The sequence below is a fragment of the Rutilus rutilus genome (genome assembly GCF_951802725.1).
Source record: "Rutilus rutilus genome assembly, chromosome: 19".
Taxonomy (NCBI): domain Eukaryota; kingdom Metazoa; phylum Chordata; class Actinopteri; order Cypriniformes; family Leuciscidae; genus Rutilus; species Rutilus rutilus.
Window position 1 is genome coordinate 9,954,625 of NC_140232.1, and position 27,371 is coordinate 9,981,995.

Here is a 27,371-nt window from a genome sequence, read left to right on the forward strand (position 1 = left end):
TGTGACTAAGAACTTGATATCCGTTTTTCCCCAAAACAAGCTGAAACATGGACTCATCTGACCACAGCACACCTTTCCACTGTCTTTTGGACCATCTGAGATGAGCTAGGGCACAGAGTACTCGGTGGCATCTCTGATTTTAATTGATGTATAGCTTTCTTCTTGCGTAACAGATTCAAGGTGCATTTTTTGATGCAGCGGCAGACCGTGTTACGTGACAACGTGTTTACAAATTACTCCTGATATATGTGGCTATTTTAACACCGTAGCATGACTGTTTTTCATGCAATGCCATCTGAGGGCTCGAAGGTCAAGCACATTTAACAGAGTTTTTTTCTGAATTCCCTGGATCTTTTCACAATATTATATATGGTAGATGGTGAAAGACCTAAATTCCTTGTAATCTTGCATTAAGAAATGTGAAATTGCTTTCAAGCAAGCAAACATGGGTCATGGCTCACCTCTTTGTGACAAATTTCATGAGAATTGTCCAAATTCAAAAATCACATTTCTTAATGCAAGATTGCAAGGAATTTAGGTCTTTCACCGTCTACCATATATATAATATTCCTCAGTCTTTACTGAGCCTTTGGTGGATGTTCCTTTTATACCCAATCATGATACCCTCACCTATTACCAATTCACCTGCTTATTGTGGATGGTTTTAAAATAGTTGAACTTGGATATTTTAAAATCTTTTCACTTTTATTTAGCCTCTGGCCCAACTTTTTTTAGAGTGTTTAGAGTGTTTTAGAGTTTTAGATTGCAGCCATCAAAATCTGTTTATATTTACAAATTTAAATTAATTTGACCAGAGAAAACATTGATCTTTTTTTCTTTGTACTTTTTTCAGTTAAATAAAGGTTCAATAGAATTAACATATCACAGATTCTTGATTTGAATGCATTTTACAAAGTGTCCTAACTTTTCTGGAATTGGGGTTATACTTCTAAGTCGTCCTACGACCCCCTAGTTGAAAACCACTGGTGTAAAGGAATGTTGTACCACAAAGCCCATTGACAATACTTACACTTTGCGATCATTCAAAAGCATGCCGTTCATTGTGTCAATGGCTCTGTTGGCAGCTTCTTGGGTCTCAAAGTGCACAAACCCATAACCCTTTGAGCCGTTCTCATCACAAACCACCTAGAGTGAAAAATAGGCTAAAATGTTAATGCCCGTTCACACAAAGGACAACAACTAGAACAATAATAATAAAGACTAAAAATCATTCTAAATGTAAAAGAATAGCAAAGTCCACACCACAACTATAAAGATAACTGCACAGTGAAACAATATCTTTGGAATCACTTTCAAAACTATTTTTTTCCCCTCAGTTGATAAGCGTTAAAAACATCAACAGCTAATCAAGATACATACTACTTTAGTATCTAAAAGCAGCAGATGACAAAACTGCAGCACATGCTTATAATAAACAAAAGTTATCATCCGCTGGTGTGGATGCCAATATATTTATAGTCATCTTTATGGTTTTCGTTTTTGGTGTGAATGAGCCTTTACTGTGGGGAAAAGTTGGTGCATTAGTTGCAATGATGATACTTCCTTTTTGATTAATTTCAGTCATCTTTCATATAAAAATGCCTTTAAGAAATTAAAAAACACAGTGATGAAAAAGGATGTACCTTACATGACAAGATGTTACCAAAAGCAGAAAAGGTGTCATAGAGAGCCTTGTTATCAATAGACTCATCCATGTTCTTGATGAAGATGTTTCCCACACCAGACTTTCTAAGACCTGGATCTCGCTGTGACCACATGATCCTGATTGGACGACCCTTGATGACTTCATAGTTCATTGTGTCAAGGGCACATTCCGCTTAAATATGGGATGGGAAGTGAGATTCACCATTTATAGAAGTGCTCCGATAATTTAAAATGCAGTAATTAGAGTTTAGGTAATTAATTATTATTAAAAAGTATACTTTTCATTCCACTTGAATTCTACTTAATTCAAATCAGAGTTCTTGCTTGCTAAATTCCAGAACCAAATTGCAATTAAAAAGCATTCTTAATTCAATTCTGAATGGTGTAAAGGAATTCAAAACCCTAAGAGTGTCCTCACCATCAGCAGGCTGCTGGAAGTTGATGTACGCATATCCAAGGGATCTCCGTGTAATGACATCACGACACACACGAATGGACATGATCTGACCAGCAGGAGAAAACTTCTGGTACAGCATGGCCTCAGTGACATCAGGATGAAGGTCACCGACGTACAGAGAGGCTAACGGGTATGCTGGTCCACTACTATTCATCCTTCAAAAGCACCCCACAAAAGAGTACTTTATTATCAGAGAAACTTGACTTTAAAGTTCATGTGTTCTTAAAATAGAGCATTTTTAGCATTTAATTCAAAATGGCTGACAGTCAAAATGGCCGATATGGTATAATTGGATATCAGTCGACTCGGCATTTTGCCCTGAATCTAACGAGACCAATTTTATGATTTTTGGACAAACTGTTCAGAAGTTATAAGCAAACATAGCCATTTTTCATATCTCCGGACCAGTAGGTGGCGCTGCGCCGAAACGCAGCATGTAGCCACAGGTCATGCTTGGGATGACATGTACCAAGTTTGGTCTGAATCCGATAAAGCGTTGCGGAGATACAGCCTTACATCTGTTTTCGCAAGCGCTACGTAAAATTTGTTCGTGGGTTTATCGAAAACGGTTAAGCAAATCAACTTGAATTCAAATTGTAAACTTTTTGTCGGCATGGTCTGGAGATGATCTGGTTAAATTTTCGTGTAAATCGGAGCAACGGCCTAGGAGGAGTTCGAAAAAGTAGGTTTTTCGGAAAATTCTAAATAGCAGAAAAAATTTCATGACAGAAAATGACGTCATAGGGTGCATTCAATTTTGTTTCTAGCCCTTGTGGTTCAAAAGTTATTAGCATAAACATGAGTGCAACTTTGGACAGTTGGTGGCGCTAGAGGCAATGAGTTGGAGACTCCAAATTTGCTATGCTGATAGTTCAGACTCTCCTCTATCAGTGTGCCAAATTTCATAACTTTCCCGCAAGTGGTTCTATGGGCTGCCATAGACTCCCAGTCGGAAAAATTAATAATAATAATAATAATAATAATAATAATAATAATAATAATAGGAACGGGAACAGATACAATAGGTGCCTACGCACCTTCGGTGCTTGGCCCCTAATAACTTTTCTCAATTCTCCATTTCCATTTGCCTGATCCAGCTGTTCATGCACTATTACACAGCAAAATGCATTTTTGAATCGTAGAGTGGTTCCAAACTAAAGGCTTTGACCATACTAAAATATTTTTTAAAACTTATTGGATTTTCAAAATGTGAGACCACAATTATTATTATTTTTTTTACCTCAGACTTATCAAATCAAGCTCAGAGTGCTGGTGTCAAGGGCAAAGCTTTGAGGCCACAGTGACACTTGGTGGTGTGACCAAACAAAATGCAAGAGGTGTTCGGACATGCCTTTTATACAGGGAATGAATGGCATAAGGCTACGCTCACTGTCAGTACAAATACAATTGTGTATCCGACTGAAATCAGATTTAAAATTATTAACTGTCGACATGGTGTATTGTTGCATTGGTAGGTAAATGCCAAAAACAACAAAATGGAGGGGTTTACAATAGGCCTATGTCACACTTCCTGCTTCCGGAACGCGGAGTAGGGATTCAGAACTTCCGGTCAACAGTATTTCTCGATAAGGATTTAGATTATCAGCCATAATGTCTAAACCATCCGAGGTAGACTGACCACGAGCTATGAGGTTGTGAAACGAAGGTTTTTGCTGTCACGCTTTTCCGCTTGAGAGTTTTCATTTACCATCCGAACCACATCGTCATGTGACTTCAGGCAGGTTGCGGAGAGATTTGGTCCAGCGGTATCTATCGGACTCCGCCATTGTAAAAAGCTAACCGGAAGGGCCGTATCCCTACTAAAAGACGTACTTCCGGTCTTCAATTTTTTCGTGACATAGGCCTATACATATTTTGTCTTATTTACAACATCACCAACCATATATAGCCGCCGTGTTGGGCTACTGCATCTTATGAGGCAGTGGCAGAAACGTAGGAGGATGGTATGCGTGGCTTTATTCTATGCTGTCGTCTCAGCTGGTTTCAAAACATGTCTCCGTTGAAACATGACCACAAATTCAGTATATATTCGCGCTTCCTGATTTTACATTTAAAACTGGACAGTTGGAAAATCTGAAAGAACTTAACACTTCATATCAATATAAATAAGTCATTTTAACATCAACATCATAGTAAACAAATATGCGCTGGTCACATGCACGATTTAATACCCAGATTGCACACATACATCGCAGAGACATCTATTTGATGTGCATGTTTTCATCTGGAAGAATTTCATCTGGACAATTTGCTTGTCTGCAATGAGTCCATGAGAGTTCACCTGTCAGATTTTAAAGCGCACCTATTATGCAAAATCCACTTTTACATGGTGTTTGGACATAAATGTGTGTTGGCAGTGTGTGAACAATCAGCCTACAATGATGAAAATCCACCCTCTCCTTTCAATTTAATCCCCATTAAACCAAAGCAGTCTCACGAGGGTCAATACAAAGGGACAATACAAAACACAGGCTATGTTAAAAAGTTGTTACTCAAGCCAAGGATGGATCAGTACCAAATGTTCGTGATCCAGCTTGTCTCCAGAGTGATACTGGTCACGGCAGTAAAGAAAGGGAGAGCACGCACTTTATTACAGTTCATAGGAGTTGTTTTATGGATATAAAGTTTACCAGTTTATTATGCACTCCTGAAAAGTTTTTCGTTTTGTTTTATGCATGAAATGTTTGCAAGACTAGCTTATATTGCTTTCAAATATTATGAAGTATGAAATGAAAGCTAGGCCTAGTTGTAAAACATTAAATAAATTGTACTATCAAATTAATACACACTCATGGTAATTATAGCTAAAAACCTACGCCCCCAACCAGGCCCGGCTGCAGGAGGAAATGACTGAGGGGGTATGCAAAATTGTTAAGGGGACTTAACTTTATACCATCAATGAATAATACACACTGAGATCTCACTTTGGAACGACAGATTTTTAAATGCAGTGCGTCCTAAAACACTCCATATGCAACTGCGCAGGTAACCAGAAACTGAGTTTAAATGGCGTAATGATAGATAATGTCCTACCTTTATAGAAGAGCTGCAGTCTCCTTGATTTGGCTCTGAATTTCCTTAGTTACCTGTCATGCCATTCTTTCTCTTTGAATTTTGCAGTTAGATCACATTCAAATGCCAATTGGATAAGTTACGCTTTCCTCTGGTGTGACAATGCGCGGAGTTTTCCTCTGTGCGGAGTGAACACATTAGTGAAGGTGGAAAAAGAGTTTTCACAGGTGGCAGTGGATGCCTCAAAAGTTATTCCATGTCTGAGTGCAATGTAAACCGTTGGCATTGCAGCTAGAGCCCCAGAAAACTTTTGCAGTACATCCAGAGTGGTCCATTTCTCCGTTAGAAAGAGCAGTTTCAGTCCGTATAAACTGTCGAGCGACAGTGAATTCAGAATCCACAATTTCTGTTTTGGTTAGGTCCAAGAGTGGTTTAACCGTTGAACTGTCCAGAAAGTCATTGCTTCCAGGGTCAAGAGTACACAGTGCTTTAACCAATTGGCTGTGACATTTCTCCAACGACAGTCTCAAAGTACTGAAGAAAAGTATTTTGCATTCGGTTTCATCTGCTTCATCACTTTGTCCAAAGGAACTTTCCACGACAAACTGCTCGAGACCCTTGGTCACGTATCTTCGCCGTTTGGAAGAATTCGCTTATTGCCCGTCATTGCATTGTGCCCACAATGCTTCAAACTCACTGTCACAACGGAGATTCTTAATGCATTTACACACACACTATGCACAAGTTTTAGGCCAGTGTACAGATCGGTTTCTTTGGCCTGAAGTATCTTGTTTGCGGGATCTAGGAGAAGGAGGATCTTGTGTACCATCAAAGCAATGAACTTAAAATCCGCTTCAGATACCGACTTCACCAAGCCTGCAGCCTCCAAGCTTTATGTCTGTGCTGTACGCTCTGCTTGCGCATCGCAAACCTATGTGAGACAAAAAAAAATTCACAGTGTTGTCATAGCTTCTTACTATGACGGACGCTGTTGCCAGGTGACCTGTCCACATTTGATCGAGAAGTCTTTTCAACATTTCGCCATCGTATTGGGTTCTTCACAAATTTATACAGGTTGTTGCACACATTAAAAAAATGCTCAAGTATATTCTCTAATGACATTGCACGCACCACAACCAAATGTAACTGATGGTTGAAACAGTGAATGTATGGCACTTCTCTGTTCAATTTATCCTGTAGAATCTTTTGCAAAACAAAAGGCTGAATCGGTGGAATGTGAATATTCTAGCCATTCCCTTCCTTTAAACCAACCACTGCAGAATGAACGTTTCCTGCCATTGAACATATGACCTGGGTATGATTGCAGGCAGACCTGGACTGGGCTCTCTGTTCCGAGGTCATTAGGCAGCGGAGGAGGTTGGGGTTCAGACCGCTTGGGCCTGGCTGTACAGGTCGACGCTCGTGCTGGGTGCTGCTGGCTCTGAGTGTTGGCGCTCATCAAAAAATGCAGCTGTATTTTGATGGCTGTCTTCTTCGTCAGGCTTACTCTCAATCACACTTTCAGTGTCCTCCTTATGGTCTGAAATATGCTGCATATACTTATGTCCATTGTTGATTATTAATGATAATTCACATTTTATCTGAAACTGAATTGCTGATAATATCACAAGTTCACAAATGGATATTTGCTCGGCGGACATCGAATGGCGCAGGGTCAAATAAAACCACACCCCTTTAAATTTTAATGACTATTTTTCATGTGACTTTTACCCACTCACCTCGGGAAATAAAAGATAAAATATAATAAAAGATTATTGTTGTTAACATAACTGTTGCAAAATAAATATTTTTTATACAAAAGAACTTTTGAAATATGCGTTGTATATCTTCGTGTGAGTGTATTTCTCTGCTCTCAAATTAAACTTGCTCTCTCATCTTTGGACCCTGCATTACCCAAGTTGAGAGCAGAGAAATACACTCACACAAAGATATACAACGCATATTTCAAAACTTCTTTTGTATAAAAATATTTATTTTGCAGTTATGTTAACAGCAATAATAAGAACTTCTTGTCGAAAAAACAGCTATTTAGCTGATAGACACCGTGCTGCGGTGTCATGGGAACATCCCAGGTAAAGATAATGAGAAAATTTTGTCTTTCGCTGCTCCCTTCGCCAAGTGCATTCCAAACCATTCCCTCGAAGTTGGTACTTTGGAGTAGCAGGGCACATGCGTGCCATTATGCAGCCGTTTAGAACGCTTGCTGAAGAGAGCAACGATTTCATCATTATCTTCACCTGGGAATGTTCCCATGATAACGCAGCACAGTATCCATCAGCTGATAAGCTGTTCTTACAACAGAAATGTCTTATTAGGGCCCAAGCCCTGAAAGGGCAATGGGCCTTTTGTTTCCGTAAGGATTTATTTATTTATTTTTTTTTTTTTTTTATTGCCTTTTTGCCACTTTTGGGGCCCTTAACATGCTCAAAAACTCTTGAAATTTTGCACACACGTCAGAACCTGCGGCCATCAGGGCCGGACTGAAGCTGGTACTCGGGCGTGGCAGGGGGGCTCGACAGCTCCCCCTGGAATGGTGTCCGAAAACTTGGTCCATAAATCAAACACGCTTGCATGTAATAATATGAAACTCAATACACATATAGATCTCATCGGGCCGAACAACCTTCGTGCTCTAAGTTTTACAAAAGCCCAACAGGAAGTCGGTTATTATACGTTGTTTGGAAAACGCATACAATGGAATGTGAAATACTCCTCCTAGGGAATTCATCCGATCGCCACCAAACTCGGTGTGAATGAAGTCAAGACATTGAGGATGAATTCTTGAGAACGGATTTTTGATATCTCGAACGGTTTGGCCGTGGCGAGGAAACGAATTTATGGTGAATAATGGGACACAGGAAGTGTGTTATAACTTCTGCATACATTAACTGATCTTGATTAAAACTTCCGCAGTGTGTTCGTTGTAAGAGGCCGATCACATGGATGTGACTATTGTGAGTCAAAGTTATAGCGCCACCAACTGTCAGCAGGAAGTTTGTCACTTTCAAAATGCTTTGAAATCACTCTTATTTTTACCCGATTTGCCTCAAACTTTATGTGTATAATGTAGACACACGGCAGATGTAGACCTGTGAAAGGATTATTGATATCTTAGATACTGTTGCCATGGCAATGCATCGAACTTTAATATTCTTTTTTGATGCTTTTGAGACTCTTAGCATGCTTGAAATTGGATGAAACTCGACAGGCACATCACATCACATTTATTAGCCAGTAGACATGTGCAAAGTTTCAGAAACAGGCGTGGTGGAATGGCTCAGTAGCGCCACCTTTTGACCAAAGTGGGGGGTTAGATTCATCTACAGCAACAAAACTTGGTATGTATATTGTTCTCATCAAGCCGGACAACTTTCTAATTTTCAGTCATTAGCTCCGACCAACAGGAAGTCAGATATTTTGGTTTGAATGTGGATTTTTCTGGAGAATTTTCTCTCTCTCTCTCTCTCTGTGTGTGTGAGGGGTGGGGGTGATTTTTCACCCTTGAACGGGGTCTGAAAACTTGGTCCATAGATCAAACACGATTGCATGAATTAATATGAAACTCAGTACACGTATAGATCTCATCGGGCCGAACAACTTTCCCTTGGTCAAGTTTTACGCCAGCCCAACAGGAAGTCGGCTATTATGGGTTGTTTGGAGAACGCTTGCTCTGGAATTTGAAATAATCCTCCTAGGCAATTCTTTCAATTGCCACCAAACTCGGTCAGCATGAAGTAAAGACATTGAGGATGCTAAATTGCGGACGGATTTTTGATATCTCAAACGGTTTGGCCGCGGCGAGGAAACGAATTTATGGCGAGAAAAGATAAAAACGAAGTGTAATAACTTCTGCACACATTAACTGATCTTGATGAAACTAGACATTGAGGATGCTAAATTGCGGACGGATTTTTGATATTTCAAACGGTTTGGCCGTGGCGAGGAAACGAATTTATGGCGAGAAAAGATAAAAACGAAGTGTTATAACTTCTGCATACATTAACTGATCTTGATGAAACTTCAGCAGTGTGTTCGTGGTAAGAGGCCGATCACTTGTATGTAACTATCGTGAGTCAAAGTTATAGCGCCACCAACTGGCAGCAGGAAGTGTGTCAGGTTAATTTTATGTACAGTCGCAAAAATCAGTACGCATATTGGTCTCATCGAGTCGGACAATTTTCTAATTCACAGTCATTAGCTCCGAGCATCAGGAAGTCAGATATTTTGGTTTGAATGTTGATTTCTTTGCAAAATCAGCCTCTGAATTTTTAATCACTCCTCTTAAGTGGTTTATTTTATTCCCACTAAACTTTTTCAACATGATGAAAATACATTAAAGATGCTAAATTGTAAACAGATAATAAATATCTCAAACAGTTTTGCTATGGCGAGGGATTAATGTCAAAAAAGGAAACACTAAAAGCCTCATATCTTCTAAAAATTCTATATAAAATTATACAAATATCAGAAATAAACCCATTTTATTCTTTTTTTTTTTCAATTTAATAATTGTTTAAGTTTAAAAACATCCAGAATATTTCTTTAGTCCAAAAATAAATGTCATTCATAGTGCTATACTGCCCTCTTGTGTTCAAAATCAGGTAGGCCTATTGTATCTATATAAAAATATACTAGGTATGTGACGGTGAGAATATTTTAACACCGGTTAATCAACGTGTGACACCGCAGGGGGCTTTTGAATCGCTAACTTAAAAACGAAAGTAAAATATGTTCGTCCGCACTGACATGGATAATGGTGCAGAGCGAGCGTTTTCAATTAATTCCTATGGAAGTAGGACTGAACTAAAAAACGTTGACTCTGTTCTGCTCGTTCCTCGCCATGGACGCGCACCGTTATGAATGCCCGTGCAGCCGTGAGCATTTTAGTTTAATTTTAAAATTAGTGATGGGCAGATTGCTTGAATTTATTTTACAAAAGCACAATGTTGTGTTTTATTTCGACTGTACACAAATATAAGTTAACACTTTGCAGTTTGAATGATGTTAGGGTTTATATATATTATATTATATTATATTATATTATATTATATTGCTGCTCGCAGCTATATTTATTGTATTATTGCTGTTAACATAACAGTTGCAAATAAATATACATTTTATATCAAAAGTTTTTTAAATTATGTGTTATGTGGTGTGTGTGTGTGTGTGTGTGTGTGTGTGTGTGTCCGCACGACCATCCCATCTTTCGACCCTGCATTAACCTAACACATTTCCTACCTATGAATCTTACAGTATTTAAACATGACACAAATGTGTGAAATATATTACAAACAAAAAACAACTTAAATTGCTATGTTTGTAAATTAACTCGAACTCTCCTGCCATCCACTTAGCTTTAAAATGAATCACGAGTATTCGCTGGGTCACATGACGTAAATGGTCACTTGAAGGAAGTAAATTTATCATCGCATGTAGCCTACCCTACGCTAACGGCCTTGTGGAAGGGCCCTTCGCAAAGGGATTCAGTTGTTCACTTTCGTTTGGAACACCCCTACAAATGGCGTCCCCTTGCCGAAGTGCCCTTCAAGGGCGCAAAAACCCCATTTGGATTTGACCATTATGAGCCTAATTAGTAATGGCGTGGTTTGTAGTACTGCGGGACGAGGGGTAAAAAAAAAAAAAAAACATTCTTAGATGCATCGCGATGCGGACGTGGATGATTCTGAATCGATTCACAAATGTCACAAAATATTAGATTTTTTTCTTTTCTAATAACGTAATATTGACAGAACGTGCAGTGCACGGACAGTCTGTGGCGTGCACATAACAGAGACGCGCACACACCAGATGGTTGAGCGCCAAATTCGAACGGCACCCTCTTCGTTAAAAGCTAACGTATGGAAAATTGCCAGTTTCATTGTGACCTATTTAGTATTTTTTGTATGAGAGCTGCTTTCTGTATTGTTTAGTTTTCACATCAATATGCTGTAAACCGATCTGTTATACGTACGTTATACTGCCCTCCGCAGTCACAGTATGTATCAGTGCAATGCCAGTCACAAAAAGTAACATTTTGACTGTGCTCTTTGCAGATGTTCATTCACTTTTTTGTATAAGCGGTTTTTGATTGTGGTAGGCTATACAGCAAACATTTCAAGTCATAACTTTTTATTATTTAGTTGTGTATAAAAGCGGCTTTAATTATTCAGAATATACGTAAGTCCACAAGCATTATGTTTGAATGAGAACTGCTGGTACATAATTCTATATTTTTGAACGAAAACTGTTTGTGATTTTGCTACAGCAAAATGTTTATTTTTTATTTTTATTATTATATTATATTATTATATTGCTCATTGGAAATAACAGGAGGATGTTGGTTAGAAGTCTATTATTAAATGCTAGAGATTCAGAATATGCTGAAGTTTGTAATCATTTACTACAAGTTTGCTGCTAGTACAGGCACACATTTATTTTCCTGTTGGTTCTTTGCAATGTTGGGGCATATGCTGGCTAATGTAACTTTACAGTTGACTTGCCAAATCACTTCCATTTGTTTTATTAATAAAATTAATATAGGAAGTACTGGAAGTAAATTCATTATGGGTCATCATAAATACTTTCCTTTAAAAGTACCAAGTAGTCACAAAAAAAAAAAAAAAAAAAAAAAATGCATCATAATCGTTACCCTCTGAATCGTAATCGAATCGAATCGTGAGGTGCCTAAAGATTCCCACCCCTATGCGGGACGCAGTCGGTCTGAATCCGAAATCTCCCCCATACCCTCAAATAGGGCGTTATTTGAGGGGACAGTCATTTGTAGTGGTGTCCAAAACCATAGTGGACATTATTGAGTGGACTTTTTCAATCCCACATTGCACTGCAAAAATGAGTGTGCAAACGATGTACCCTCAACAGCTGTCCGAATTCGCTTACTCGTTTTCATTCACTCCAAGTGAAAAGTATCAGTGGACTAACATAGGGAATAGTGAATGAGGCTTTATGGGGCATTTTCAGATTCAGCCTTTGAGAAAAGTCAAATGTGTGTGCATGAGGGGTGGGTCATAATAAATCTGATTGGCAAGATAGTTAATCTTTAAAACCAGGCTCAAACCCAGACAGCAACATAGTGTCAGCCCAGATCCGGGCAACATCTGGTACATGTAGACTCCACGCGTACCAGATGTGGGCCAGATCTGGGCCAGCACTATGTTGCTGTCTGGGAAATGAGTCTCCAAACCCATCTAAGGTTAAAAATTTAATTGATGTTCAACAAATAAAAAAACAGCTATAATACAGATGAGCAAATGCTAAAGCTTGGGTTGCTGAATATTCGATCCCTTACTCCAAAAGCACTTATTGTTAATGATATGATTACAGACTACACTGTAAAAAAAAATTACATTCCCAAGTCAAAAATTTCAAGTGACCGATAACATCTAAATTTTTCAATTAGTCTGACGTATTATTTATCATTGAGCCAATGTTAACAGACTATTGCATCAAGAATTTCACTTGGGCCAATTGAAAAATTTAGATGTTATCGGTCACTTGAAATTTTTGATTTGGGAGGGTTAGAAATTTTTTACAGTGTATAATCTAGATGTGTTGTGTTTGACAGAAACCTGGCTAAAACCAAACAATTACCTTACTTTAAATGAATCTCTAAAATAGCTAAACTTGATTGAAACATTTGCAAAAAGGCCTAAAACTATTGAGTAGGGATGGAGAAATTAAGCCTCTTAAATCTTTTAAGCTTTTCCCTGATTGTTTCTAAAGATTCAAAGCATCAAAAACAGTGCCATCTTGTGGCAGGTAAAATTTACAGCAGCAATAAACCTAAGTGTGCAGCCCCTTTGTTTTATCTGTTAAGCACAAATAAAAGCCTGACAAAAATAAATGCATTTAGTTTTCTGATAATATAATTCATATATTAAAGTGTGGCAATAAATAAGATGCAACAAAAAATTATAATAATACCTATAATAATACCAACAGAGTTGTTTGAGGGAAATAAATGTTGCTCTAATTTAGTTTTTTTATACTGTTTATATGGCAGAATATAAGATAATGTAATATAGGCTATATTTTTATATATAAAAATGTTAGTAAATGGGCTTAAAAAAAAATAGAATAGTGGTCTGGGTTCAAACATTCCTACACGCAAAGTGAAGCATTCACGTAACGAAAATAATAGGCTACGCGCTCTTGGACAAAGCCACTCAGTGAGTGACTGGAGTAATGTTTAAAAAACTCTTCGGAGTGCTCAGTTACGTGCATCAAATGTTCTAAGTGAGTGTAGGAAAGATACAGTCGATTTGTTAAGCATTAGATCGTTCCCACCAAGACACAATAGAGTGCAACAAGTATCCAGCCAATAATTTGAGAATTGGCTGATCGATTGCTCCTGTCTATCATCATATAGAAACTGTGTCTGTTCCCCGATTTTGGAAATCCAAAAAACATCCAAACCCATCTAAGGTTAAAAATGTAATTGATGTTCAACACATGAAAAACAGCTATAATACAGATGAGCAAATGCTAAAGCTTGGGTTGCTGAATATTCTATCCCTTACTCCAAAAGCACTTATTGTTAATGATATGATTACAGACTATAATCTAGATGTGTTGTGTTTGACAGAAACCTGGCTAAAACCAAACAATTACATTACTTTAAATGAGTCCACCCCGCAAGATTACTGTTATAAACATGAACCTCGTCTGAAAGGCAAAGGGGGAGGTGTTGCTGTAATTTATAGTAATTTTTCAAAACCACTAAGAAATCAAGTTTTAAGTATACTTCTTTTGAAGTGTTGGTGCTTAATGTAAAAATATATAGTGTAAACGATAAATCACGTTTGAGATTTGTGCTGGCTACTGTATACAGGCCACCAGGGCACCATAAAGATTTTAATCAAAGAATTTGCGGACTTTCTATCAGAATTAATATTGACTGCAGATAAAGTACTAATTGTTGGTGATTTTAATATACACATAGATAATGAAAAAGATGCATTGGGATTGGCATTTAAAGACATTGTAAACTCAATTGGACTTAGACAACACGTGTCAGGACCTACTCGTTGTAATCATACTCTAGATCTAATATTATCACACGGAATAAATGTTGATGCCGTTGAAATTCTGCAGCAGAGCGATGACATCTCAGATCATTATCTAGTCTCGTGTAAACTACATTTAGCCAAGGCTGCAAAGCCGACTCCGTGTTATAAATATGTTAGACCTATCACTTCTGCCACTAAAGACTGCTTTATCAATAATCTTCCTAATCAGTTTCATCACCTCAGCATCCCAGATAGCTTAGAAGAACTTGATATTGCAACAGAATCTTTTAACTCTCTCTTTTCCAGCACTTTAGACACAGTTGCTCCGTTGCGCTTAAAGAAGATTAAAGAAAATAGTCCAACGCCGTGGTACAACCTGCACACTTGGGCCCTTAAGAGAGCAGTCAGAAAAATGGAGCGCAACTAAGAAAACAAAACTAGAGGTTTTTCAGATTTCATGGAAGGAGAGCTTGATTACTTACAGAGAGGCTTTAGAGGTGAACTAAGTAACTTTTTTACCTTAACAGCTTCGGAGTCATGGTTATATTACTTATTTCGGGTTGAATGGTGGTCGTTTAGCACCCCCCTGGTGCCCGTGAGCGGAAAATTCGCACTTGCAACTTTGAGCCGGCGGGCCGCATCAGGAAGTATCGCGTGATATCAGGTCTCGCGATGTAAACAATTGCTTTACGGCCAAAAGAAATCTGCTAAAATGCTGTCATTATTGCGCTCCCTCACGCTGTTCGAACCCGAATGAAGAAGACGTTTTAAAGAATGTCCCATCTGCTTTGATGTCGTTGATCTACTAGCCTCTGGTGTCTGAGAATCGCCAACGAGTTTTTACAACAGTGTTGTCAAATATCTATTCCGAAGCTGTGGGGGGAGCTCTAGAGAGAAACCTGCGAGCAAAAAGCGAGAATACAGCGAAGAAATCCCGAAACTACTGAGCCCCGCTTTAAAAGCTGCTAGATCTGCTTATTTTTCAACCCTATTAGAAGAAAATAAACAAAACCCTAGGTATTTATTTGAAACAGTGGCTAAACTAACAAAAAAAGAAAGCTTCAAACCCAGAAGTTTCCAAGCAGCACAGCAGTAATGACTTTATGAACTTCTTCACTTATAAGACTGATAATATCAGGGACAAAATTATAACTATGCAACCGTCTACTACAGTATTGCATCAGGGAGTGCATTTTAGTCTCCCTAAGGAAAAATTTGATTCATGTATCGCTATAGGAGAGGAAGAATTTTGCAAACTCGTTAATTCATCTAAATCTACAACATGTATGTTAGACCCTATACCGACTACGCTACTGAAAGAGAGGTCATAGATCCTCTTCTTAATATCATTAATTCGTCTTTGTCTCTAGGATACTTACCAAAAACCTTCAAGCTGGCTATGATTAAACCGCTTGTTAAAAAACCGCAACTTGATCCTACAGAATTAGTCAATTACAGGCCTATCTCAAATCTGCCTTTTCTGTCAAAGATATTAGAAAAAGCAGTATCCTCACAACTGTGTTCCTTTCTTGAAAGAAATGATATCTGCGAGGATTTTCAGTCAGGATTTAGACTGTACCATAGTACTGAGACTGCTCTCATTAGAGTCACAAATGATTTGCTCTTATCATTCGATCGTGGTTGTATCTCTCTATTAGTGTTACTTGATCTTAGTGCTGCATTTGACACCATTGACCACAACATTCTTTTAAATAGACTAGAAAACTATGTTGGCATTAGTGGAATTGCATTAGCATGGTTTAAATCATACTTATCTGACTGTTATCAGTTTGTAGCAGTAAATGAAGAGATGTCTTATCGATCACAAGTTCAGTATGGCGTACCACAAGGCTCAGTACTAGGACCGCTGTTGTTCACTCTGTACACGCTACCATTAGGAGATATCATTAGGAAGCTCGGCATTAGTTTTCACTGTTATAATAACGATACTCAGCTGTATATTTCTTCAAAACCTAACGAAACTTACCAATTCACAAAATTAATGGAATGCATAGCTGATATAAAAAATTGGTAATTGGTAAACTAGTAATTTCCTACTTCTGAAAAAAACAATTCTAATTATTGGACAAAAAACTCCCACACGTAATAACTTCGAATACTGTCTAACACTTGATGGCTGCTCTGTTAAGTCTTCGTCGTCGGTTAGGAACCTGGGTGTGCTCTTTGATACCAATGTTTCATTTGAACGTCACGTGTCTAGTATCTGTAAAACCGCTTTTTTCCATCTTAAAAATATATCTAAATTACGCCATAGGCTCTCATTGACAAATGCGGAACAATTAGTTCATGCGTTCATGACATCAAGGCTAGATTATTGTAATGCTCTACTGGGTGGTTGCCCTGCACGCTTAATAAACAAACTACAGCTGGTTCAAAACGCAGAAGCTCGAGTTCTTACCAGAACCAGGAAGTATGACCATATTAGCCCGGTTCTGTCAACATTGCATTGGCTGCCTATTAAACATCGCATCAATTTTAAAATATTGCTGATTACTTACAAAGCACTAAATGGTTTAGCTCCGCAGTACTTAAGCGAGCTCTTAACGCATTATAGTCCTTCACGTCTATTGCAATCTCAAAATTCCGGCCAGTTAATAATACCTAGAACAGTGGTTCCCAAACCTGTCCTGGAGTACCCCCAACACTGCACGTTTTCTTTGTCTCCCTACTTAAACACACCTGATTCAACTCATCAGCTCATTAACCTATGTGATAATGAGCTGATGAGTTGAATCAGGTGTGTTTGATTAGGGAGACAAAGAAAACGTGCAGCGTTGGGGGTACTCCAGGACAGGTTTGGGAACTTTGGAACAGTCTTCCTACCATTGTCCAGGACGCAGACACACTCTGTCAGTTCAAAGCTAGATTAAAGACATCTCTTTGACCTAGCATTCACATAATACATTATAGACTTCTATAATTCAATGTTAGGCTGCATAGATTAGGAACACTTCCCATAAATCCTGATGTACTCGTTACATCATAAGAAGAATGGCATCTACGCTAATTTTAGTGTCTTTGTTTATCCCGAGGATTTCCCTCAGCCTGCCGGATCCAGGCCGTATCCAGATCTGATGAAGGACCTTCGCCTGGACCCGATGACAACGCAGTGCTGAAGTGCCAACTAGTCTCTCCCTATGGAGGATCCCTTTCCCACTCTACAGATAAAGCGTTGTCGGGAAAATTTCTTTTCGCGTACCTACCCCAAAGTGACAAAATAAAATAAAATTCTGTATCAATTTATAAGGAAAGACCAGTACTTTGTTTAGGCTTGTTTTGTAGGGAATTACAAACCTGCGCACATATTCAAACACACATAACTATAGAACCAATTCTTAATGCGCATGTGAACGCCATCAGCGTTTATCACAGGTTCGTGTTTAAAGTCTGCGTAGAGAGAATGGAGTCGTCTTATCGGCCCCTAATTTACAAACAAATGATCGTTGCGACCGAAGCGAATCAATCAAAACTAACTTTAGCTGGAAAATATCTTTATTAAAGAACCGCTATAAAGCCAAAACAATCTCTGTTACCTTAAATTATATGTTTATTCTGTAAAGCTGCTTTGAAACAATCTACATTGTTAAAAGCGCTATATAAATGAAGATGACTTGACTTGGCCATTTCTAATTATTCGGGTGGGGGGGGGGATGCATCTCTCATTTTCTATGATGGTCAGGCCCTGAGTTTAAGCATTTTAACTTTCACATGTGCATGCAAAATCAGGAAACACAAATGTAATGTAAATTTGCATAGACTTCAGTGAAATGGGCGCTGGTTCTTCTCGGCGTTCTGAGGTGGTTTGCCGGTCTCAACGACAATAAACGCAAGCTCTTATCAGACCCATCCAGCGCATTTAAATGTGATTAATACTGGATAATTTCACATGCACATACTTCCGTGTCTGTTATCAGATCTGAATCCTGACCTGACGATTTTTTACAGCCATGTTTGGGATAAAGATAATCTCCCATATTCACAGACTAGGTTTAAGCCTAGTCCCAGATTAAATTGGTCTGGTTGAGCTGCAGAAGACAGTGTTGTCACTATGTCAAAGAGACACTTTTTTCCACAACATTTCCAAAACATGTTTATTTGACCTTCATAAGGCTGAGGAACTTGGAGTGGTTAAAATTAATTTGAACATTTTCAGGGGCTGAATCTGGCTTTAATTGGTTTGAAATGGACACTTATTCATATTTACACTAGAGATGAACTTGCAGTTATGGGAGGGGCGGGACATTTCCCAAACAGGTGCCACAAAAACCAAATCAAGACTTCATGAAAGGGCATAACAGGACCCCTTTAAAATATGTCAGTGCCATTGCTTTGTCTCAAGATGCACACGAGTAATGTTTTTTTTTTTTTTTTCAAAGGCATGATTATAAAAGCTACTTAAATATCCTAATTGAACTACGGCCTGGCTTAATCCAAGCCCTGTTTGTGAAACCAGGCCAAAGAGGCCCTATATACATACAGTTTAACAGTTATGGTGATATTAAAGGAGAAGTTCACTTTTAAAATGAAAATTCTGTCATCATATACTCACCCTCATGTTGTTTCAAACCTGTATGAATTTCTTTCTTCTGCTGAACACAAAGAAAGATATTTAGAAGAATGTCAGTAACCAGACAGTTTTTGGGTCCCAATGACTTCCATAGTAGGAAAAAAATATACTATGGAAGTCATTGGGACCCAAAAACTGTCTGGTTACTGACATTCTTCTAAATAACTTCCTTTGTGTTCAGCAGAAGAAAGAAATTCATACAGGTTTGAAACAACATGAGGGTGAGTATATGATGACAGAATTTTCATTTTAAAAGTGAACTTCTCCTTTAAGTGACATTGGAATGTTAACTTAAAGTGAGAAATACAAAACATATTGACAAAACATTCTTTCAGTTTTGATCCTACTTGATCTCAGTGCCGCTTTTGACACTGTTGATCACTCAATTTTAATTACTCGTCTTGAAACTGTTTTTGGGGTTTCAAATACTGTTCTTAATTGGTTTAAGTCCTACCTTTTTTATCGGAAGCAGTTCGTTGCCATGGGTGGATTTAGATCTGAGGTTAATGTTGTGCAGTCTGGCGTCCCCCAGGGGTCAATTTTGGGCCCTCTTCTTTTTAATATGTATGTTTATCCTCTTGGCCAGCTTTTGAGATCACTTGGTCTAAAATTTCACTTCTATGCAAATGATACCAAGATCTACATTCATTTTAGACCTAATGAAATTGTGCCGGCTAATTTTCTCTCTGGGCGTATTTCTAAGATGAAGGAATGGATGACAGATAATGTTCTTTGTTTTAACAGTGAAAAGACTGAGATTATGCTTGTTGGTTCACCCCACCAACTACGCAAAGCAGAGCCGGTCACTCTAACTCTTGATGGCTCAAATGTGGAGTTTCAAACAAATCTGACATCAAAAGCTACCTTAAACAGAATGCAGGTTTTGCAAAATTCAGCTGCCAGAATCCTTACTAGAACTAATATACGAGGCCATATTACTCCCGTTTTGGAGTCTTTGCACTGGCTTCCCATTAGGTTTAGGGTGGACTTCAAAATTTTGATGCTTACTTAGAAGGCACTGCATGGTTTGGCACCTCAATACTTGACCGAGCTTTTAACTCCATATACTCCGTAACGCGATCTTCGTTCTCTGGAAACTGGTCTTTTAACTGTTCCCTCAACTCGTTTAAGATTAATGGGAGACGGCTTTTTCTTCATTAGCTCCAAACCTTTGGAATTCTCTACCGATTGAGATTAGGCAAGCTAAATCTTTTGGTTTTTAAATCACAGCTTAAAACAATTTTTTTTTAGGTTAGCTTTATTTGATTTATTGTCTTTTATGTTTATTTTACAGTATATTATGTCTCTTTGTGTGCTGTATCTTTGTAGTTTTAATTGTTTCTGTACAGCGCTTTGAGATGTACATTTAAAGGCGCCATAAAAAATAAAGGTTATTATTATTATTATTATTACAAAACAACAGGTTTATTCCCTGTGTTGCAAGGTAAATCTTTCGCAACAGATTCCATGTATGGGGATGATGATGAGAGCTCATTCAGTTATATGATTTTTACAACTATTGCCTCCCTTGCATTTGCAGTACTTGCAACAACGGGACACCCATTCTTGTGTGCACACTTGCCACATGAGCAGGGATCTGGCAAACCTTCAGGTTTTGAGATTACAATTTCAGGGACTAATAAACTGTCCTTTCTTACAAAACCATAAGCATCTGCATTTAAGATCGAGGTGGCATCTGTAAATGGTGCTTGGACCCAAAGCTGCTGTTGATAATAGGCTCTTTGTATAGGTTTTCATGCATTAGTTGAGGTGCAAGCGGTCCTCTCAAAGTCCATCTTAAAGGCATTACTATCGAACGCAGCAATGCGCAGGTCGTCAAATTGTTTTTTAGCCATTTTCTTTATATCAAATCAGTGCTTACACTCTATGACCTTATAATCATGGTCATTGTGATCACCTCAGAAAATCTGTAGCTTCAAGGGTTTATATGTACGCATATTTAATGAGATATTGCCTAATTCGCATATTTTATTTTATTTTATTTTATTTTCAAGACAAAGTGTAATACAAAAAGTATTTCTCTTAATATGAAGATTAAACTGGTAGAAATTTATGAGGATATCTATAAAGGAAAAAAAAAAAGTCCCATTCACCTGTAGTGTGATGATAGTGTCACCGGTTGTGATCATTTTCAGGACTTTCGTCCCGGGTAGAGATTTTGGCACACATCCCACGTTGTTCAATAGGATCATATTAGTCTATAACGGTTGAGATATTCTCCGCTAAATGAAGTGCATACAAATCTTACCCAGGACCTAGACTACATGTTAAAATGTCCAACTTTACAGCAGAAAAAGAAATATGATTACAGCCTGGTACAAAAAGTGGTTTTGGTCTATATGGTCCATTCTACAGAATTGGTGCAAACTGCTGTCCCTCATCCAAAAAACACATTTGAAAAGCATTTAATTATTAAAATCTTAGATGTTTACTAAGATCCTTCAATTATCTATTGAAACCCACAATAATATTTAAGATATCAGTAAGCTTTACATATATAAAATCATTATTTATGGGCTACTTTCAATTAGGAGGTGGCTGTCCCAAACCCTAACCCCTAAATTTCAACTTGTGAAAATTATATTGAAAATTTTTTTGCAAATTTTTCCATTCTTGTTTTAAAAAATATATTTTTGTTTTCTTTTAAAAAATGAAGTTAAAAAAAATATTTATTTTATTTTTTATTTTTAAATCATGAAACTTTATCTAAAAAAAACTTGTCCCGCATTTTCATGTCACTACCAAAACAGTGAATGTTGTAGTCCATTGGCTGAGACTGATTTTAACCACAGCCCTACATTTTTGATCAGGAAATATTCCTGTGTCCCTCTCTCTCATGTGCTATATGGTGAGTAGATTGATCCCATCATTTTGAAGTAAATGTGTTCTAAAGTCTAAAAATCTGTGTTGTAACTTTAAGGAATGTCACTACCAAACTCATTTTTTCTGCTATTGAGAAAACTTTTTTGGATGTTATTCCATAAAATTTAGTTGTTATATGTGTTCAACTGTTCTGACCAGTGATTGCTAACCATGTGCTGATTAGCATCTTCGAGCTAGGCTCAAAAGTATCTAAAATTGTCACTACCAAAACAGTCACAACCGTAACATGTCTTGAAGTTTCGGTTGTGACATTATTGTTTTGGTAGTGACAAAAGGGAACACATAATCCTTTATTTGGAGGAATAAACTACATTTTAGTACAGTTATGCAAATAATTACTACTGTAGTATGTTTTAGTAGTGCAGCACCTTAAAACATCAACCTGCGCTCTTGACACACTTCCCACATCTTTTTTCAAAAGTGTGTTAAACAGTTTAGAAGCAGATCTTCTAGAAGTGGTAAATGCCTCACTTCTCTCTGGGAGTTTTCCAAACTTCCTGAAAACTGCAGTTGTCAAGCCCCTCCTGAAAAAGAGCAATCTAGATAAGACCATATTAAGCAACTATAGGCCGATCTCAAATCTTCCTTTCATAGGCAAGATCATTGAAAAAGTTGTCTTCAATCAGCTGAACAAATTCTTGAGCTTGAATGGATCCTTTGACCATTTTCAATCTGGTTTCCGACCGCACCACAGCACAGAGACAGCGCTCATAAAGATAATAAACGATATTCGCTTAAATACTGATTCAGGCAAATTATCAGTGCTGGTACTACTCGACCTCAGTGCTGCATTTGACACTGTCGATCATAACATACTTCTTGACAGACTGGAAAACTGGGTGGGGATTTCTGGGATAGTTCTAAAATGGTTCAGGTCATACTTAGATGGGAGAGGTTATTATGTGAGTATAGGAGACCATAAGTCTGAGTGGACATCCATGACATGCGGAGTCCCTCAAGGCTCAATTCTTGCACCACTCCTGTTCAACCTGTATATGCTCCCAATGAGCCAAATAATGAGAAAGAACCAAATCTCTTACCACAGCTATGCAGACGACACACAGATTTACTTAGCCCTATCGCCTAACGACTACAGCCCCATTGACTCCCTGTGCCAATGCATTAATGAAGTCAACAATTGGATGTGTCAAAACTTTCTTCAGTTAAACAAAGACAAAACTGAAGTCATTGCGTTTGGAAACAAAGATGAAGTTCTCAAGGTGAATGCATACCTTCACTCTAGGGGTCAAACAACTAAACATCAAGTCAGGAATCTTGGTGTGACACTAGAGTCAGACCTTAGTTTCAGTAGTCATGTCAAAGCAATAACTAAATCAGCATACTATCATCTGAAAAATATTGCAAGAATTAGATGCTTTGTTTCCAGACAAGACTTAGAGAAACTTGTGCATGCTTTCATCACCAGCAGGGTGGATTATTGTAATGGACTCCTCACTGGACTTCCCAAAAAGACCATAAGACAGTTGCAGCTCATACAGAACGCTGCCGCCAGGATTCTGAGCAGAACCAGAAAATATGAACATATCACACCAGTCCTCAGGTCTTTACACTGGCTCCCAGTTAAATTTAGGATTGATTTTAAAGTATTATTAATGGTATATAAATCATTCAATGGCCTAGGACCTCAATACATAGCAGATATGCTCACTGAATATAAACCCAATAGATCACTCAGATCACTAGGATCATATCAGCTAGAAATACCAAGGGTTCACTCTAAGCATGACGAGTCCGCTTTTAGCTATTATGCCAGCCGCAGCTGGAACCAGCTTCCAGAGGAGATCAGATGTGCTCCTACAGTAATCACATTCAAATCCATACTCAAAACACATCTGTTTAGCTATGCATTTACTGAATGAGCACTGTGCCAATGCTCGTCCGACTGTTTGTACTGTACTGTATTTTATTTTTCTAAACTGTTTTAATTATTCTTATTTCTTTTATTATTTTAATTTCTTCTATGTAAAGCACTTTGAATTGCCATTGTGTATGAAATGTGCTATATAAATAAACTTGCCTTGCCTTGCCTTGCCTAGTGTTTTAGTATGCAAGATTCTGTTAAAATTCTGTAATGTGATGAGGTTACAATTACTTAAGGTTGCAGTCCATGATACTATAGGTGTAAGGTTGTTGTCAGTAATGTTAATTTCTATGATTAACTTGACAGGGAGAATGACAGAAAACACCAACATGACAAAAACTACAACAGAGAGACAGAGAGGATACAAACAAAGGTTGAGGGAAGACCCAGTGAAGTACGAGGAATACTTAAAGGATTAGTTCACTTTAAAAAAAAACTTTTGCTGATAATTTACTCACCCCCATGTCATCCAAGATGTCCATGTCTTTCTTTCTTCAGTCGAAAAGAAATTAAAGTTTTTGATGAAAACATTCCATGATTTTTGTCAATATTATGGACTTCAATGGGCCCCAAACGGTTCAAGGTCCAAATGACAGTTTCAGTGCAGCTTCAAAGGGCTTTAAACGATACCAGACGATGAATAAGGGTCTTATCTAGCGAAACGATCGGTCATTTCAAAAATAAATAAAAAAGTTTAAGTTTTATAAGCACAAATGCTCGCCTTGCTCTGTTCTTCTTGCTTCTGTTTTCATCAAAAACCTTAATTTCTTTTTGACTGAAGAAAGAAAGACATGGACATCTTGAAACAAATCTGTGTGTGTGTGTGTGTGTGTGTGTGTGTGTGTGTGTGTGTGTATAAATTTTATGCCTTCTACAAAGAAAGATTGGGTTCAAAATACAACAAATCTCATAAATTACATTTAAAATATTATTAAAATTATAACCTTTATTGATTTAACCTGTAAAAATATTTTTTTTAAATAGAAAAAATATATATTTATAAGGTAGATGTAAACAAAATCTTAATAGGTCATTATAAGCCTTCTTAATAAATTATTTAATATTGTGTTTCGGTAGTGACAAATTTGGGGAGAAGGAAAATATTCCAGGATTTTCTAAAAATACAATATGAGAATTAACTGCACAATTACTAGAAAAGCGTACCTTGGATATTATACAATTTACATACATGCAAAATTTGTGTAAAAAAACAAAAAAAATTCAAGATGTTTCCAACTCTGACTTTGCACCAATTCTGTAGAATGGCCCATATAGCAAATTTTGCCCTTCATGACAACTGTGAGGGGGGTGATTTTTTTAAATAACTCATCCATTTAAATTATATTAAGCCTTAAAGTTCTGCATAATTAAGGGCGTGGCCACTTGAGTGACAGGTGGATTGCCGCTGCTGTCACTACTAGCCGTTTGTCTGCTATCTGTTAGCGGTCACGTCACCTCACCTAATCCCGCCTCTTTGCCCATCTTCGGTTTATCAAAACACCATAAAATGATGCGCTCCGCCCACTTTGGGATTCAAAAAGCTCTTCAGAAACCTACGGGTGATGTCACGGACACTACGTCCATATTTTTTTTTTTACAGTCTATGGTTTTAACAGGAATATACAGATAAATAACCAATAATATACTACACTTTTTAGGCAAACATTCTAGAATCAAACTTATTAATAAGCATACTGCACATACAACTTAAAGTTAAATAAATTAAAATGAATATCAGACATCAATATGGCTTAGCTGTTTAAAAACTTTGAGATTGTCTTGATGTTTTTTTATTATTTAGTATTATTTGGAAGGGAGGTTTGACTGCCTTACAAAATTGTTAACTCGTTTACTTTTTAAAAACAGACAGATAACCCAAAATGTTTTCCATTATTTAAAATAATAATAATAATAAAAAAACAACAACAACAGAAAAGAAAGAACATACACTGTCGTGCAAAGTCTCTTATGCTTACCAAGGCTGGATTTATTTGATTATACAACAACAACAGTAATATTGTGAAATATTACCATTTAAAATAACTGTTTTCTATTTGAATATATTTTAAAATGTTATTTATTCATGTGATGTCAGCTGAATTTTCAGAAATTCAGAATTCATTCTAATATGTTAATTATGCTCAAAAATCATTAATTATTATTATCATCAATGTTGAAAACAGTTGTGCAATTTTTTTAGGATTCTTTCATGAATAGAAAGTTCTATCGAATTTATTTGAAATAGAATCATTTGAACATTAGAACATTATAAATGTCTTTAATCTAACTATTGATGATCAATTTAATGCATCCTTGCTGAATAAAACTATTGTTTTTTTTTTAGTTTTTTTTTTTTATATATGTGGGCTGGCCCTGCGATAGCCACTCTGGCCCTGAGTGAGTACCACTTTCTTGCCTATACCAGCGCTCTGAGCTCGACTGCTATGTCTGAAGTAAAATAGCCTACACCACCCTCATTACCATACAGACAAAGAAATGTGGAAATAAATAAATAAATAAATGTGGAAAAAAAATACTATTACACATAAGGAAATAAAAGTACGCAACACACACCGGGGCCTGTTTCAGAAAGGAGGTTCAACCAACTCTGAGTTAAACCTTGAACTCTGAGTTGACTTACCCTGAGATAAGCGCGTGCACCACAACTATAAAAAGCCATTATCAATGGAGCGCAGATATTATGAGTCACCATGGCAACAGCGCCAGACAAAAAGAGGTCTTCGTATTTCTCACCAGCAGAACTGGATGTGCTTCTACAAGCATATGGAGAGTATAAACATTATTACTGTAATTTTACAGTATTAGAACATTAATACTGTAATTTAATTAAAGGGATTACTCTTAATTCTTCTGTAATTTAAAGTAAAATCAGATGTAATTGCATTAGACTAACAATTCTGTATATTTAACATACATTTTTAAAAGGTATATTTTTAATGTAACCTTCTCCCTCTACACACTTTGGTCAATTCAAGAATAATTCATGCAATTGTATATTGTTTATTTGAAAGCATTAAAAGTGCAGTTTCTTGTCTCTCCTTGTATTGTTCAATTGGTTGAGGTTGATATGGGATTTAGTAATTAGTAATAAGTAGACCAATGCTTTCTAAAGATAGTCATTATTGCATTAATCTAATTACACTGTTGAAGATGTCATTTGTAGTTAGTAATACAAGTAACTTACCCAACTGTTATAATATCAGAGCGGTGAAACTGGAAGAACAGTATGTTATTCAACCTAATTTTAATTTTCATGTAGGGGCAATCCTGCAGGTATTAAAAGAAAATGGCAGCAGCTGAAAATTAAATATAAAACCATAATTCAATCAAGTAAGGCTTGAGCATATCATGGGTGTAGGCTACCTGACTTTACAAACATTTGACATATTAAATAACTAAATAGCATCCAGTGTCTAGCAGTGCAGCAGCATTTTTGGCTGAGGGAATTCCTGGAGGGACTTCAGAGCCAGTCACTCCCGAAGATCCAAGGGCCTTCATAAAATGTAAGAGGTTTACATTTATTTTTTTATATAGGCTATTTTTGATATTTCCATTTATTTTACTTTGGGTTGGGTTTTTTGTTGGTCCCAAAAGATTCTGATGGTAATATCTGTCTTTTGGAGCCTCCTGTCCCAACAGAACCTGCAGGCAGTTGTAAGTAGCCTACTCAATACACCAGAAATTATGACAAATAGTGTTATAAAGTGTACTCAACCAAATGCTCATCTTCACAGGACGATGGGGATAAATAGTTTCTGCTGCCACAGAGAGGCC

At 37.3% G+C, this 27,371-nt stretch overlaps 1 protein-coding gene across 4 annotated transcripts in view; it reads right to left on the reverse strand.

The window, feature by feature from the left end:
- The window catches only part of pabpc1l (poly(A) binding protein, cytoplasmic 1-like), a 64,043-nt gene that overhangs the window by 34,744 nt on the left and 1,928 nt on the right, over window positions 1-27,371 (reverse strand). For all 4 annotated transcript variants that reach the window (XM_084390015.1, XM_084390014.1, XM_084390016.1 and 1 more), the window contains exons 2-4: window positions 2,084-2,277; window positions 1,644-1,837; window positions 1,031-1,146 (exon numbers count right to left, since the gene is read on the reverse strand). In XM_084390015.1, coding sequence (XP_084246141.1) covers window positions 1,031-1,146; window positions 1,644-1,837; window positions 2,084-2,276 — 503 coding nt within the window. In that variant the 5' untranslated portion in view covers window position 2,277. The remainder of the gene's footprint in view (window positions 1-1,030; window positions 1,147-1,643; window positions 1,838-2,083; window positions 2,278-27,371) is intronic.